At 34.3% G+C, this 16,348-nt stretch overlaps 1 protein-coding gene across 1 annotated transcript in view; it reads right to left on the bottom strand.

Annotated features, from left to right (window-relative positions):
• The window catches only part of Stet (stem cell tumor), a 615,911-nt gene that overhangs the window by 121,624 nt on the left and 477,939 nt on the right, over positions 1 to 16,348 (bottom strand). Inside the window, exon 6 of the mRNA XM_076306653.1 lies at positions 11,224 to 11,341. Coding sequence (XP_076162768.1) covers positions 11,224 to 11,341 — 118 coding nt within the window. The remainder of the gene's footprint in view (positions 1 to 11,223; positions 11,342 to 16,348) is intronic.

Here is a 16,348-nt window from a genome sequence, read left to right as displayed (position 1 = left end):
ATTATACCGATCGTGTTTCAAATATTTCTACAACGTGGCCAACATTGTCCCATAGACGCAAAAATGCGCGAAACGATGGAGAACCTTGTCCAGTATGAAGAAGCTTCCAAGTACGGACAGTGAGCACCAAGACAAAGGTATATCTGTAGAAAGTAAGACACCCAAAGACAAAAAACCCGACCACCAACGACTACGTGGTAGCTATGCACCATGCGCCAACCACTAAGCTAACCCGTTGATGCATCACACCGCTCGAGATAAAAATTTGCCACTCATTGCCTCGCAATGATATGGTAGTAACCGTGCACACTTGCCTACCCAGAGGGAGTTAAATGGTTAGTCTCGTCATAAATTCTGTCGGTAAACGTTCGGTAATTCCACAATTTTGCGCTCAAATATCTGGTGACTTTGAAAACGTGCAATGACAACAATGTAGTGGACTGTTACCAATGGAAAAATCACTTGATCAATGTGCATCGTACACGACAGATGTGTGCAACAAGGTGCAAGGACACGCGTCATAGTTCATAGGCACAGTGCAGGCAAACACCGTTGGCATTTGACGTCGTAGCAAGAAATGCTTAAATATTGGGTCGGTCAATAAAACATTGCGTTTTTTCCCAATCGATGTCACTACAGCTTTTGCAATGTTACTAATTTTATTTTAAACGGAAAATTTGCTGTGTATCTTGATAGGTTATTGTTTAAGCTTATTTTTAAACGTTTTCTGAAATTTTGTTTAAAATTGTTTATTCGACATTGGCGTTAGTATAGATAACCCCAAAGAGCATTTTGGTTATATTTTTCTGTATTACTTCTGAAAAGAAAAAAATGCTATGCAAGCACACAAAAAGTTGTGCGATGTATACGGTGGAGACGTCTTAAAAATACGATAGTGTCAAAATTGGTTTACAAAATTTCGGTCCAGAGATTTTGATATTAGGGGTGTTCCACGCTCGGGAAGATCGATCGAAGTTGATGGCAAATAAAATACAGGCATCGACTCAAATCGACGTTTGACAACACGAGAGATTGCTGAGAGACTTAACATATCGAAATAAAGTGTTGAAAACCATTTGAGACGAGTTGGATACGTTGGTAAGATGGATATTTGGGTACCTCATGAGCTCAAAGGAATCTACCTCGTTAAGCGAGTTAACGTGTGCGAATCTTTGTTGAAACGTGGGCAAAATGATCCATTTTTGAAACGTATGATAACAGGTGATCGTTCACAACAACGTTGAATGGAAAAGATCATGGAGGAAGCACAATGAACCTGCTTAAAGTATATTAATAGCGAATATTCACCAAAAAAAGATTATACCGTCAATCTGGTATGATTTCAAAGGAATTGTCTACTTTGAATTGCTTTCAGGGTACCAAACCATTCATTCAGCTGTCTACTATGGCCAACTGAATAAATGAAACGATGCCATCAAAGAGAAGCGTCCAAAATTGGTGAACCTCAAAGGTGTTGTGTTTCACCAAGATAACGCTAGACCATAAGTAAGTTTGGTCACTCGTGAAAAACTGATACAGCTTGGATTCGATTTGTTATCACATCCACCATATTCACCAGACATGGCACCATGTGATTACCATTTGTTTCATTCCTTAGAAAACGCGTTAAATGGCAAAACCTTTCGACAACGATGTCAAACTGTTCCTGGAACAGTTTTCTACCGAGAAAGATAAAAACTTTTTTCAACGCGGTATCATAAAGTTGCCTAAAAGACAGCAATATGTAATCGAATAAAATGGAAAATATTGATTAAAGTTTTTGTTTTCATGGAAAATTTGTCTTCCAGTTACGAAGATAAAAATGCAATGACTTATTGGCCAACTCAATAAAATTCACAATTTCGGCAGCAGCATTACATGTGTGTTACGTAAACAACTATCAGAAAAATCAGTTTGTGTTTAAAAAATAATATTAAACATATGCTGTAAGAACTCACCAGTAACCGGTACTTTGAGCTAGCAACGTATCTTTAAAACACTTGCAAAAAATGAACTCCTACAACTTGTAAACTGTGTAGATTTGTAGAAATATGAAAAACAGCCATAAATATGGAAAGCTGACACAGCAGTCGACGTTTTTGTTAACCAAAAAAAAAACTTTTCCGAGAACAGCGTACGTATTGAATTTGTTGGAAAATTATAAACTGCGAATGTTTGGGGCTACTAGAATCTATTCGGCGAGGTGCTTCGATGGTTATACAATTTATCGAACGATAAATCATTACGTCTGTAGCCCGTTTTATTCATTTGCTTGCTATCGTTGTCCTGGATCTGCTGCTAACTGCGAGAGTACCGTGATCTCCACACACGTGCGCTATATATCCATAGAGTAGCCTACTACACCTCCATTGCCCGCGGAAGCTATCTGCTCGGGCACGCTGGAATGTAACCCGTACGGGCATCGAGTTGAACATGCCTGACGAGAATCCCGTCGCTGTTATTGCTCTATTTCCTCTAGGATAGAGAATGCGCGAAATGTTTCATACTTTTCTATCACTGTTTGCTACAGCTTTGTGATTCGTACTATTAAAACGTTAAAACATCGGATGGTGCGTTTGATAAGCCACGAAAAAAGTTGCGAACGCTGTACCTAGAGGGGCTCAGCATACCATCCGAAATGATTTAAAACTTTAGTGAGGTGTGTCCAATCACTGTACCTTTCATTTTAGCGAGACTGGAGTGAAAACTAGCCTAGTGCTAAAGTCTATCAAAATAGTGTCCTCGAACCCTCTGTTAAGCTCTCTATTTAAATATTGTTCAATGGTGAACCCTTCATCTTTTAGCAAAGTGGGTCCAATCACGATACTCTTCATATTTGAGAGACTGGAGTGAAAACTAGTCTAGTGCTAAAGTCTATCGAAATAGTGTCCTCGAACCCTTCGTTAAGCTCTCTATTTAAACATTGTTCAATGGTGAACCCTTCATCTTTTAGCAAAGTGGGTCCAATCACGATACTCTTCATATTTGAGAGACTGGAGTGAAAACTAGTCTAGTGCTAAAGTCTATCGAAATAGTGTCCTCGAACCCTTCGTTAAGCTCTCTATTTAAACATTGTTCAATGGTGAACCCTTCATCTTTTAGCAAAGTGGGTCCAATCACGATACTCTTCATATTTGAGAGACTGGAGTGAAAACTAGTCTGTTAAAGTTTATCAAAATAGTATCCTCGAATCCTTCGTTAAGCTGTCTACTTGAAAATTGTTTAACTGTGAATCCTGTATCTTTCAGGGAGACTCAGCAGCCGCGTGCAAGACAATAACAACTCGGGCGTGGCTGGAAAACATCTCTTGGGCTTCGTTGAAGCTTCCGGAAGCTCCGAACTAACCCTCTTAATGATAAATTCTAAAACGTTTTGTAGGAAATGGCATTCACGAAACGATATTCAAGTTTGGACTCGCTGAAAAGGTCCATTGTGTCAACAGCAGAGGAGATTTCTTCTGAAACTATGGGTAAATCGATCAATGACTAGCCAGAGCGTTTACACTTTGTGCGCGCAACAATGGTTCATGAGTCCAATGAAAATAAGTGTGGCTTTGCAGCATTATTTGTCTACATTTATAATATATTTATACACTTGAATGGATTTATCCATTGTTGTTTTCTTGCTACGGACAATGAAATTACAGACAGATATTTGTAGCGAAACTGTGTAGTTGCGTAAACAATATAGAAGGTATTCCTAAAGACTGATTCACTGTGTTTATTCGTCGAAACACTTTTCAGCGAATCTTGCATAGAGTGATGATTTATTGCCGATTAGTACTCGTCGAAAGGACATTTTGTAAAACGTAAACCGAAAAAGGACTATTTCAATGAGAAATAAGTGCAAAAAGAAAATAATAAATGAAGAAAGAATTGAACCTTATTCTTCGGGAGTGTACATATATGAGAATAGAAAGAAAGGGTGAGTGCAAATACGAAAAACAAGGAAATACAAAGGCAATGGCGCAAGAGAGAAATAATAAGGGGGGGATGCAAGAATATGGATTCTCTTGCTCGCGTAAACGAGGAGGGATTTAAAAAATATAGAACGCCGTAAATTATAATTAAAACGGGACCGAATTTGACCGTTCCTGGCATGCATGAATCATGCATTAATTTAGTAGTTAATGAGTATTGACCGTTCAAAATAAATTACTGCCTCTTCTCTACGTACAAGGTATCGTGATATTAGCGTAGTTATATTCGTTGAATTTAAAAAAGAATGTTTTTATTTAACGATTTAATTTCTTGTATTAAGGAAAAAAACAAAATATAAATGCAAGAAACTTTGCCTTTTATAAAATCAAGTTAAAGAAGCTAAGTTTAGCAAATGTAGCTAGTTCACAACTTACCCTAACTTGATTCTAAACTTAAAATCTAGCTTAAATATAAAACGAATATAAACGAATATAATAGGATCCAATTATAGATAGAAAAAAAAGACACTAATGTTGTATTACGTGAAATAGGAAAGAATAATACAATGAGCGGCATGTTTAAAAGAAATGTAGGAATCTGTGAAACGTGCAGCGATTAAAAGAGAGTTATCCTAGTAAGCAGACATAAGGAAGCTTGAAATTCGGTAGTGCAGTGAAAAGGTACAGAAAAATCTAGAGAGAACCTTTAGAGAAAAAGATTTAGAAATAAACAGAGAGATGGATAACTTTGAGACAAGGATCTTGCAAACAAGATAACAGGGATGTTCAAGATTCATCTCTGTTGCACATTCAACCAGCTCGAACGTTGGAACGAAGCATTAACGCGATCGAATTTACAAAAAACGAAGATACGAATTTTGAATACGTTCAATGAGAAAGGATAGTCGTAAAGGAAGACAAACCATTGCCCATATCGCAATAAATAAACAAGAAAACGACTAAGGATCAAGAAAGTATGAGTTTAGAGTGTGTTGACAAAATGTAACGAGAAACGCATGAAAGCCATAAATGAGAAAATGTTAAACGACATGGAACGATTTGTGGATTTCTTTTAATGTGATATTTTTCAAGATCTTGCGGTCATCCATGTCTTTTCATGGGACTCTATCGCTTTTTATTGACACTGCACAGTAGCTCACGTCAATAAAACTACTTCGACCTCCAGGAACATGACTTTCGGATGACCTTGAGCACGAAGGATTTCTACATCGAGAGAGGTAATTACTTCCAGAATATTTTTCTGCGTAGGATGCACTCCTCCTCGTTGCATTTTGTCACACTTCGTTGTAACACAAAGTCATGCCCAGTCTTTCCTCTGCAGTGTACACTGAAAACATTAAGTAAATACGTTAGTACAGTAAGTAGATTTTAATGATGAAGTGTACGCACAGCTACAAACGTTTATCCTTTACTGCGTCATTCTAGTCTCAAATGTAACTATTAACACGGTCAACGTGATAAACAAGAGACAATTTGTATACAGTGGTGCGTTTGTAAACAAAAATCAATTTTAAAAAGATTCAATTCGTAGACAACTGTTTCGATAAAATTGGAGAACTTAGAATTAAATTTAGAATTAAAGGACGCAATATGGCCACCATCGCCATATGTTTTTTGTTGGCGACACAAAGTGACATATCTAGCATGTATATTTAGAAATATTTACATGAAAAAAGCTATTGCTTTCAAACGTATTTTATTCAAATTAGTCTGTAAATAAAATAGTTCGTTGAATTCGAACGAAATGAAATGAGGATTATGTTGCTTCATGAGCAACAGAATTTAGAATATAAATTAATCGTAGTTTCAACAACTTTAACGATTCTATGACTAAAAGCCGTGTAGATGGTATTACTATCGCTTACTACCTTTGCAATAATATTAAAGTTGAATCAAAGAATATTTATTCCGTACAAGGTCGTCTAAAAATCATGATGCATCTATAGATCGTCGAATTCGTCTTCGCGTCAAATGAACAAGAAAGTCGATACACAAAGAAATTTCTAAGTATGACCTTGAAAAAAAATCGCGTCAATCGTACTACTTGTCCTCTTTAAATAAACATCTTCTCAGACATTTTTTTTGTATCGCGTAAAAACAACAAAAATATTCAGGGTTGTGATATGAATGAAAACACTGTACACGCGTACAACAGCTTCTTACTAATATCGAGGTTACAATTGAATCAATAACGAGGTTTCAGCACCAACATTGCCACAGCTAGTTTTCGAGACTTAATTGATGTATAATAATAACCGACAAATGATGCAGATACAGAAACACTATTCGGAACAAAAGTATATTTAGTAGTATTCTGTTTAGTAAAATTGTTAGTTAACTTAATCACTCCAATTAAACGATAAATTCGTCAAACCAAAATTAAATATTAAAACGGAGTAATTTGAATAACGTTTTAATTGTATTTCAGCTCTGATCTCGTTGAATCGTAAAATGAATATTTGGTTCGACATTGTTATACTTGCCTAACCTAAGCCTCATAAGTATAGACCAAGGGTCGAAAATTATGCATTTAGCGTTAAAAAAAAAACAACTGAACGTCTATTTCAGCGTCTTGTAGTGTCTGTGTGTACACTACCTATAATTGTTTACTCATACTGAAGGGCAGGAAGAGTGTCTCGACAAATATAATTAGTCAACCGCCAGGAGCATACTCTCGGCATACGAAGTATACATCTGTTGCTTTCGACGATAGGAAAATGTCCAAAGACAAATTTTCATGCTTAGAATGAAACAAATATGACGACCAAAAGGTTTTTTCTAAAATTTATTTTTGAGAGATTGCTCTATTCTTAATGTTTCGTAATGTTTTGAATCTCTACATTCACAATCCACCCTCGTAAGTCGTCCAGAGTATGTTTCAATAACAGGATGTTACGATACTCGTCTTGATTGGTAGCTACACGTGTCACTTCCGGGATGACAGTTTACACCGCGGAATGTACCTAGCGATTTAATTAACGAGCTGCCTCGATAGGAAAGCGTTGCGTATATACTGTAGGTACATATCTGCGCCGCACCTGAGACCCTTTATGGTCCGTAGAATTTCGTTGTGTGCCTATGAAATTCTATTAATTTAGAAGCTTTCAGAAATGCTTCAGCGGAATCTCTTCCCAGGGAAATTCCGAGTTAATCGACAAAATATTTCTGGTATGTGGAATTATTAGCAACCAGAAGTCAGAGGTTTTTATTATTTCATTAATAAATTTTCGAACGAAATTTTCGATTAGTATGAATAAATTTTCTAACGAAATTTTCAATCAATACGAATCAAATTTCTCGTAGAAATTAGTGTAACACTAGACATCTCTTGTCGCTAATCATCAAAACATCTAAATAACTGAAACAATTTTACCTCGAAGAACTGAAATAGAGCTACCTTCATGGTGTTTTTTTATTCAGTGAAAGTAAACCAATTACTCGGTAAACACGCACGGGAAAATCCAATTTTATCTATTATATTATTGAAATTTAAATCGTTATATCTTTCATTATACCGTCATGAGAGTATTATCACTGAATTGGAGAAATTTTCTCCAAATCTCTGAACTACTTTCACGAATACGTAATTGAAAATCAAAGTAAAAATTAAAGAATGTAAAACCGTTCAAAATAAGTACAAATTTAGAAAATATAAATGCGTATCTTTAAAAATCAGTTGTAAAATACATTTAAAAAAATTGTATCCTACTTTGCGGGGAAGAGGGTGGCCAAAAGTTCTCCATATTTGAGTTCGTGTTTAGACTTATCTTTATCAGGAAAACCTCACTAATTCAGTGGTAATTGTCTCGTAGATACATAATAATAAATAATAAAATTCAAATTTTTATTCCTGTATAAATAATTCGGAATGTTAAAAATATTTGCTTTATCGAAAAAATAGGTATTGCTCCCAGCCTGGAAGCACTAACGCTGGTTATTTTTTTCTTCTTTTTTTTTTCAGTTAAAAACCGACATTTACTGGTGTACATCGCTATAAAATACTCTCGTTAAAAATTTATCAGGACGTCCGTATCGACGTTCTGTATATCAAATTAGTCGATGGACGGAGAGAGAAGCGTCAATGGTGATGCATTATTTATTTTCACAAATGTTGGTATAATGACTGAAATTCTTCGTCGAGAATTAGACTCGTTAAAAATTGATTAATCATGCTTCGCGTCCACGCGGCCGACATCAAAGAGACACAGTTGCACACGTGCATTATCTCACGAACAGGCTACTCTTGTCGCAAAGGATAATTACATTAGCTAGCAGCTTTCACGAAAGTAAGAAAAATAATGAGGAAGGTTGGTTGACAAGCTTCGTATTGTGGCCACTGTGGCGCTTCTGGACATCGTTAACCTAATCCTTTGATGACGCGGAGCCTATATTAAGTCGAAAAGTAATGCAAATTAACGGCGCATAATTTTTCACAACTTACTTCACTCTTTATCCTGACATTTATTTCAAAAATAATTCCATATGGGAGGAAAGGAAATAAGTTTTGTTAAACGAGAATATTTCATTAATTTTTTGCACCATTGAAAGCATCGAAAAAAGTTTATATGTAACGAATCACGAAAGATACGTTAATCGTCATTCGACTCGAATATGTTGTAGGTTGGCTAAATAATTTCGATCCGGATAAAAACAATTTTTTATTTATCGACCAAGAACAAACGAACAATCGTAAAGTCAGACAATAATTTTGCATCCTCTTTCTGTTCTTGAATCAATCGTGTCTCAATGAGATTTAAGATATGTATTTTGTCGGCGTGTTTTAACAGTTTTATTATATTATTATAAAATTGTTAAAAATTCGACATATGAAAAAGATTTGAAATCTGCAAAAAAGCATAACATAAGAAATATATGAGTAAGAAATGTTATGTAAAGATGAACAAAAGGATAGTTTTAAGATATATTGAGAGGACAAATTTACAACATTTGTCGTTTAGAATTGCTTTTAAAGCTTACTTAAAGAAATTACTTGAAAATTACATTAATATAATTTCGATTATCCTGATATAATATCAAATACTAATGAAGTATATATTAATAGTAATATAGAGTCCATACTAATAATAAGTCTATATTAATAGTAATATAGACGAAATTATTTATGAACTTGAAGGTAACAATAGAGATAAAAGTGATAACTCTCGTCAAGCAATAAAATCAAACAATTACAATGAGGAAAACTACGAAAATGTAAAAACTCCACGATTAAGAGGTAGATCCCAGATTCGATTCGAGTTGGAAGATATTTTACACTAAACATTAGAGTTGAAAGATATTTTACACAGAATCGAGGGACGCGAAAGAATAGAACTTCACTAATTTCATAAATAGTAACAAAATACAGGCTAACTATCTGGAACCAAAAGCAAATGAAAATTGATCAGAATGGAAACAAATTCTGAAAAATGAGTTACTCGGAACGTACATAGAGAGAAAAAGGATTATTATTAGTAACATTAGTCTTATAGAACGAGAAGCTAATTATCAGTGACAATGGTTATAACTCATTTAGTTGCAATTTTATTTTCTTCGGATGCTGGTCTATTGGTAAAATAATTATTCAAAAAATTATGCGGAAGGTTATAATAAATCGGTATTCGGTAGAAACCAAAAAATAATGAAAAGTAGTTAATGTCAAAAATTAAAGACAAATAATTGTTCGTTGAAACAAACTCCTATGCTATTTTCAACTCATCATTATAGCGCACTACTGGTATCTCTGCTTCTTTAAGTTCCATTCTTTGAATATAAAAACAATGATTGCAAATACAACGATAGTTAACAGATCTGGCGATAAAGATACATTCTTGTTAGATGTGTTTCAAATTTTTTGAATAGAATTCTTGGAGATACTCGCTTGTATCGCAAGATCGCAATATGTGACGCTTTTATCCGAGCCAACAATTATTTTCGGTAATAATTTCTTAATTATTGAGATTCAATGACTAATAGATTGCTCGATAAGTTTCGTCGTTCGATAAAAAATGGAACTATTAATTTTGTCGTTGTATTTTTCTAAAGATGGTACTATTGTTTGTCGAACACATGATAACCCCTTAATTTCTATGACTTCCAATTTTTTCGAAATTCGATTAAAAAATTTAGAAATATATTTTCAACACCTAAAAGTTCAAGAAAATGCAAATAAAAAGAATTTCTCTCTCTCAACATCTAGAGTAGAAAAACCCCCTTCATAAATACATAAATAAATAAATAAATAAATAAACATACTTATTTAAAATTGAAATTTAGTATTTCACTCGTACGAACCATGTTCCACATTAAGCACTCAATCTCTCAATGTGGATCGAACGACTGACTCTCTATCGTTTGAAATAAATTCGTATCAAAATTTGTTCAAGAAAATTACAAACATAAAAACGGAAGTCCATTTGTTCGTTAGACACGCTACACTTTGAAAAACAATGTCGAAAGTGGTCCAATTTACAGAACCTTCTCCTACTTGGAAACTTGCCACAGGTGTTGGTGTAAATATTTCGTACAATAATATACGAACGTACGAAGAATATACGAATAAATTACATTTTCGTATAATGATTCGTTTAACATTTGGTTAAATGAAAGAAAAGTATAACGGTCGGTATTATCTGCCGGGAAGTTGATTCCAACGTAAACAATGTATGTAATTAACGGTGCGTCGTGTTTCGCGCAAGTAACGATTTTCCCGGGTACGTGGGCCCGCGAGATAATTCAAGATGAAGTCAGACACCATGCTTCACCGTAATGCGCGTTGCTCCAATTTTACACGAACTTTTGCGGCATTTTACACTTTCCCCCGTAAAGTTGCTGGTCGGGGGCTGGTAGTTGGCCGCACAATGCGAACGAAAATTAACGACTGCACTTTAACACAACGGATTCTTCACGCGGTGGGAAAACAAATTTACACTCGCGAATTTAATAACACGGTTAAGCGACAACGAGGCAAACAAAACGGCACGGCGTGGTCCTTTTCAGCGTCGAAATGCCGGGGCCACCCTCTGCAGCGTCGTTGCGATATTAATCGAAACACCGCGCAAAGCTAACGTTACAGTATTCGAATTAGGGGGACAGGAGGGTTTCAGGTACACGTGTCAAAGGCATTTTTAGCTCCTCGTTTCCTCCCTATAACCATATCGTACTTTTCGGTCGTGTATTTTCATGAAAAATTTAGTAGTCCGAGCTTATGCAGCGAGATCAAAGCACGCGTATCACGAATTACGTGCAGCCATAACACGTTACAAAGGGTAACTATTTCCACTTACCTCCACAAGGGTGATGAGAATAATGAAAAGAGGTGGTGGGCAACACGTGTAATGATCGGCGTAATACTTGCGGTCCCTTTCCTCCGTAAGGAATTCATCGCCGATCATGCGGACCATCCTGCAATCAGAAGATCGACTTTCATTGGATCCCTGTTTTTTTTTTTTTTTTTTTTTTTTTTTAACAATTACTTTCAAATTCGTATTAAGCAACAAAGATAAATCAACGGGTGTTCGATTGGTAATTTAGGAATTAAATCGTAACAGTCGACTGGTACAGTGTGAAAATTAAGTATGGTTTAAAACAACAAGGAATAAATATAACTGTCAAGAAAAGAGGATTGTGGGTAATTTTGTTTCTGGAGTTCTTGCCGTTTTTAGGGTTCTAAACGCGACATTGTATTTGTTTAATTCTTTCTTTCTTATTGCACAAAGTTTTGTCGCTCGAGGACTATACTCTGGAGTAGGTTTATATTTGTGTGAACAGTTTTGTTCAATAACGAAGAGTAAGAAAACATTCGAAAAATCAAGATTAATCGATCAACATTGTTCCTTGAAAAAAGTGAAACGTGTTAAGAATGTTACTTAAGAGAGACATTTTTTTCCTTTAGTGTATTTGTATCTTTTTATAAATATGTGTGTACGTATATTTTATAAATGTGCCTCTATGTAAATGTAAGTGAAAAATTGTCTTTAAAATGTTTTTGATTATTGTAATAAAGGGCAAACTTTCCCGGAGATTAAAATAACTTTTACGCGTGTGCTCTATATTCACCTATCATAACAGTACGATAATAAGAAAAGAAAGTGAAAGCAAAAAGAAAAGAAAACAACAAAAAAAAACAGATATAAGTTTGAGAAAAATTAGACAAAAGAGAAAATTAGAATAATTATAATATATACAATATAAAACAAGAAACTAAATAATATGCGTTAACAATTAGAGAGAGAAAATTGCATTGAGCAACAATTGATATATTTTTGTGTTGTTATTTTGCTGTATAAAATGCATGACAATAACAGAAGAACAGCATAAGAAAATTTAGCATAAGAAACATGCTTTGCATTCCCTATTAATTTCATTTAATATAACACAACAATTTTACAAAATTGAAATAAAATTTTGTTAGTAATCTTTAAGAAACTCTTTCCTTCTAATTGTTAATGTAGATTATTTATCGTTAGAAATGTTTCCTAATTTCTGTTACTTCTTTTTGCTTCTTTTCATTTTCTATTTATACATTTAGTATTTTTTCTTTTTGAACTTAAAAAGACTCGAAACTCGACTGAAAGAAATAAACAAGAACTTGTCTAAGACCGTCATTAAGTATATTTTAAATTATATTACACCGACAAGCATCTTTAATTATGTTGATAAAATTAAATAAAATTGATCGCTACGATTGGATCGATTGTGTTGGAAATTTCTAAAATTTGCTTCCCGATCTCGGTCCAATCGCTCGGAAGATCGGTCAGAATGATCAAGAGACCCGATAAAAGTAGATGCACTTTTCCGTGGGCCGGTTAGAATATTTCGAAATTAATCTATCGGTGCCCCAAGGATATCCCTGAACTAATCGTCGGCCTGCAGCGATTTTCGCGCGGAGGGATAACTGCGCACCCTCGTTAATCGTTGCCAGAGGTAGCGAAATAACGAGGAATTAACTTTACCGATTCACCGCGAGAAAAAGGAAAAAACACTCTCGTGCAATTACAAAAGATTTCTAGCGTTTGTACTTCCTCATTATCTCGACTTGTCGATATCTGCCGGCGCTTCTACATTCATACGTACTCAATCACGTTTGTCTTTCAACCTCGTATGTAATTAATCCTCCAACCAAACAAATTCTACGAAACATAGAACGTGTTTAAAAATCGCGTTCGTCCTTTGCAAATTATCTGATTTTTCAGGTTACCATGCACGTGACTTTCAATACTTTACGATACTCTTTCCTCAAATCCTTGAACAATTGTTTACGTATGATACTTTACGTATAACTATATAGCTGTTAATTCGTGAAGATCTTTATGTTTGAATTGATAATTACGTTCAATACTTTACGATACTCTTCCCTTAAATCTTTGAACAATTGTTTTCGTACGATACCTTACGTATGATAACTATATAGCTGTTAATTCGTTAAGATCTTTATGTTTGAATTGATAATTACGTTCAATACTTTACGATACTCTTCCCTCAAATCTTTGAACAATTGTTTTCGTATGATACTCTACGTATGATAATTATATAGCTGTTAATTGGTTAAGACTCTTCAAACTAACCGTGCACAGATAAATTTCAAAAGTAACGAACCAATAACTTTTTGCTGTGTAATTTATTCGTTGATAGGTTTTTAGAGACATCAATTATTCGTAAATCGAGCAAGTTCTTTCCTTTGTACATAAATCTGTGCATTTTTATTTACATACACTTCTTTCCATTTTTTTACATACCGTGGATTACTATTCACGATACAAATGGACGTAAGGAGATACTCTATTATTAGAGTTTTGTTTCAGAATTTTACATTATTTTATGTTTGAAGTGGTACTGACGGAATAATCTAATCGAGAAATGGTCGACATGATGTATGAACTCAGCGAATGTGACTTAAATTTATCGAATTTACACTCACAAGAGTGTACGAGATCCGTTGTCTACAGATCGTCCATCAACAATATTGAAATATTCCAGCAGAAAATTGAACAAGGTTTCCAGGGAATTCGCGTAACTGGATGCACCGAGAAGATAAAGAAGATCAATGATAAAACGTTCCCTGGCTTAGAATGATTCGTAGAGTGGTTGGTTTTGAGAAGCTCGTATAAAAATAAGAGGGTACAATTCGTTACAACGTAAAACTTAAAAATCAAGATAAACTTGATTTGGTTCATTCCTTATCTGACTTGTACATGTTACGAAACAATCTGTTCTTGTTTCCCTTGTACTTGAGATTACATTTAAATAATTATACACTACCCCTTAGGCACGTAAATACGTACCTACTTTTTGTTTTATTTATTTTCAGATCGTGTATCAGTACTACACAATTGTGTATCAAGAAGGTGAGGTAAAATAAAGTAATTAGTTTGTTCTCAAAGTTCTTTAGAAATATAATCCCCTAATTGGTTTCAACGGTACACATTACTATCAAAGAGAAGAAGCAGTAATTTTCAAACATTTTGTACAGCACAATTTTAATAGAAATAGCGATTCGTTTTGCTTCTCTTTTTTATCATTTAAACGTATTTATACGTTTCTACGTGCACGATGAGAAAATTAAAAATACAATAGAGTTATCTATTATTTTGTATCCATTATTATAATATATGTCTCTTCTGTTCTTATTCACAAGGATACGAGTCACGAAGACGGACGAACGACGAATGTAAAACTAGCGAGCAGAGAAATCCAACGGGTGGAAAGGTAAGAGGTGGAATGGTAAGAAAATGGGTAAGAATTAACGGAAAACGTAAAAGGCGGCAAGAAAAAGTGGAGCAGAGCGTATAAAACGGCTGGTAGACACAAGCTGAAGGGTGCAGATATTATAGAAATGAGAACCGAGGGTTATTACAAAGTAATACAGAAGTCAAGAAAGCGACGAGAGAAATTGCAGCGAAGTAGAGTGGAACACGAAAAAGTATAAAAAGCTCGGAAAGCGATGCTAATAGGAGAAGGGAATTATAAAACTTGACAATGAATTTTCAATCGAACGAAACGACATGACTGTAGCAGAAGTTACATACACGTGGGTAGAAAAATACATACACGTGCTTAAAAAGAGGTAAAATAAGAGAGTTAACGTTATTTAAGAGGGTACAATTTGTTACAACATAATTTAAATTAGGTTCATATATCTATAAAAAGCACATATAATATTATTATTAATAGTAGTAATAGTAATAGTAGTAGTGCTACGAATGTTTATAGTAACTACACAGTTTGACAATAATCGAGAGGGCAGAACGCTTCAACGAGTTCAAAGAACTGGAGAAAAATGTTATGTAATTGCATGAATTGTTAGCTGTAATATTACGGGGTCAATGTTTGTAAAGTTGGGACGTTTTAAATACAAGTGTGTGTAATCAGTTTTAGAACAGAAGGGATAAGTATTTGACCGTTAATAATTTTGAAAAGATAAAACGCCAACGATCAATCTATGCACTTATAAAGTGCAACGATAAAACTTATTTGAAATTGAATTTGTAACTGTGATCACTTCTATCCACTGAAATTTATGTTGAACTCCGAGTAACGAAGCATGTTCAGAGAGTAATACAATGTCCGTAAGGTTCATAATTTTGAAATCGAGTAAAGTAATGTTTCATACGGCCTGAGGATTTGAAAAAGTTGTTAAATGATTGAGAAAAGTTTAGAGATGTATCAAAGTAATCGAATATATCTTAATATACGTATAATAGTCATTTGTTTAATTTTTTGCCTAAATGAATAGCTCAAAATTATCAGCATATAACAAACATTGGCACAAGAGAAATTATTGACTAAATCGATCGTTAAAATAATGAACAATATCGAATCGAAATACGAGCCTCGAAAAATTTCATACGCAACATTGATTTCACAAAAAAGACTCTCGCGTATTTTAATCGATTCAGATTTTGTCTAGTTCTTACAATAATCGATTTAAAATATGTAATACTTTCATAACGATTGGTTAAATATTTAAATGTATTATTTATGAAAATATATTTATAAAGTTTCTGCCTTAAAACTGATATTCTTCCTTTCATTTTAGTCTCGATTATTTTACTCACTAAGCATGGTTTTACTCGATTATCCGGCGATTATGTTGCCCGATTTAACTCGAGTGTATATTATTATTAAATAAACACATAGTCAGAAAGTTACCTCGAAAGCCAAATACTATTGTGGTTAACAGTATGAAAAGGTTCCTTTTAATCGACATGTATATCGTGAATTATCACACATTTATCTAAATTAAGGTAATTGTATAAAGTGACCAATGCACTGATCTCTAAAATTAGAGGACAACACGAAACTAGAAGGCAAACACTGCGATGAACACTGTTCGTTCATAAGTAAAGACATCAAGAATATTCAAAGGTCAGTTTCATTTTCTTAGACAGAATATCCCATTTTTTATGGCAA

Source organism: Ptiloglossa arizonensis, chromosome 3 (genome assembly GCF_051014685.1).
Source record: "Ptiloglossa arizonensis isolate GNS036 chromosome 3, iyPtiAriz1_principal, whole genome shotgun sequence".
Taxonomy (NCBI): domain Eukaryota; kingdom Metazoa; phylum Arthropoda; class Insecta; order Hymenoptera; family Colletidae; genus Ptiloglossa; species Ptiloglossa arizonensis.
Note: the sequence above shows the minus strand (reverse complement) of the source record. Positions and strands in the feature narration are given on the sequence as shown.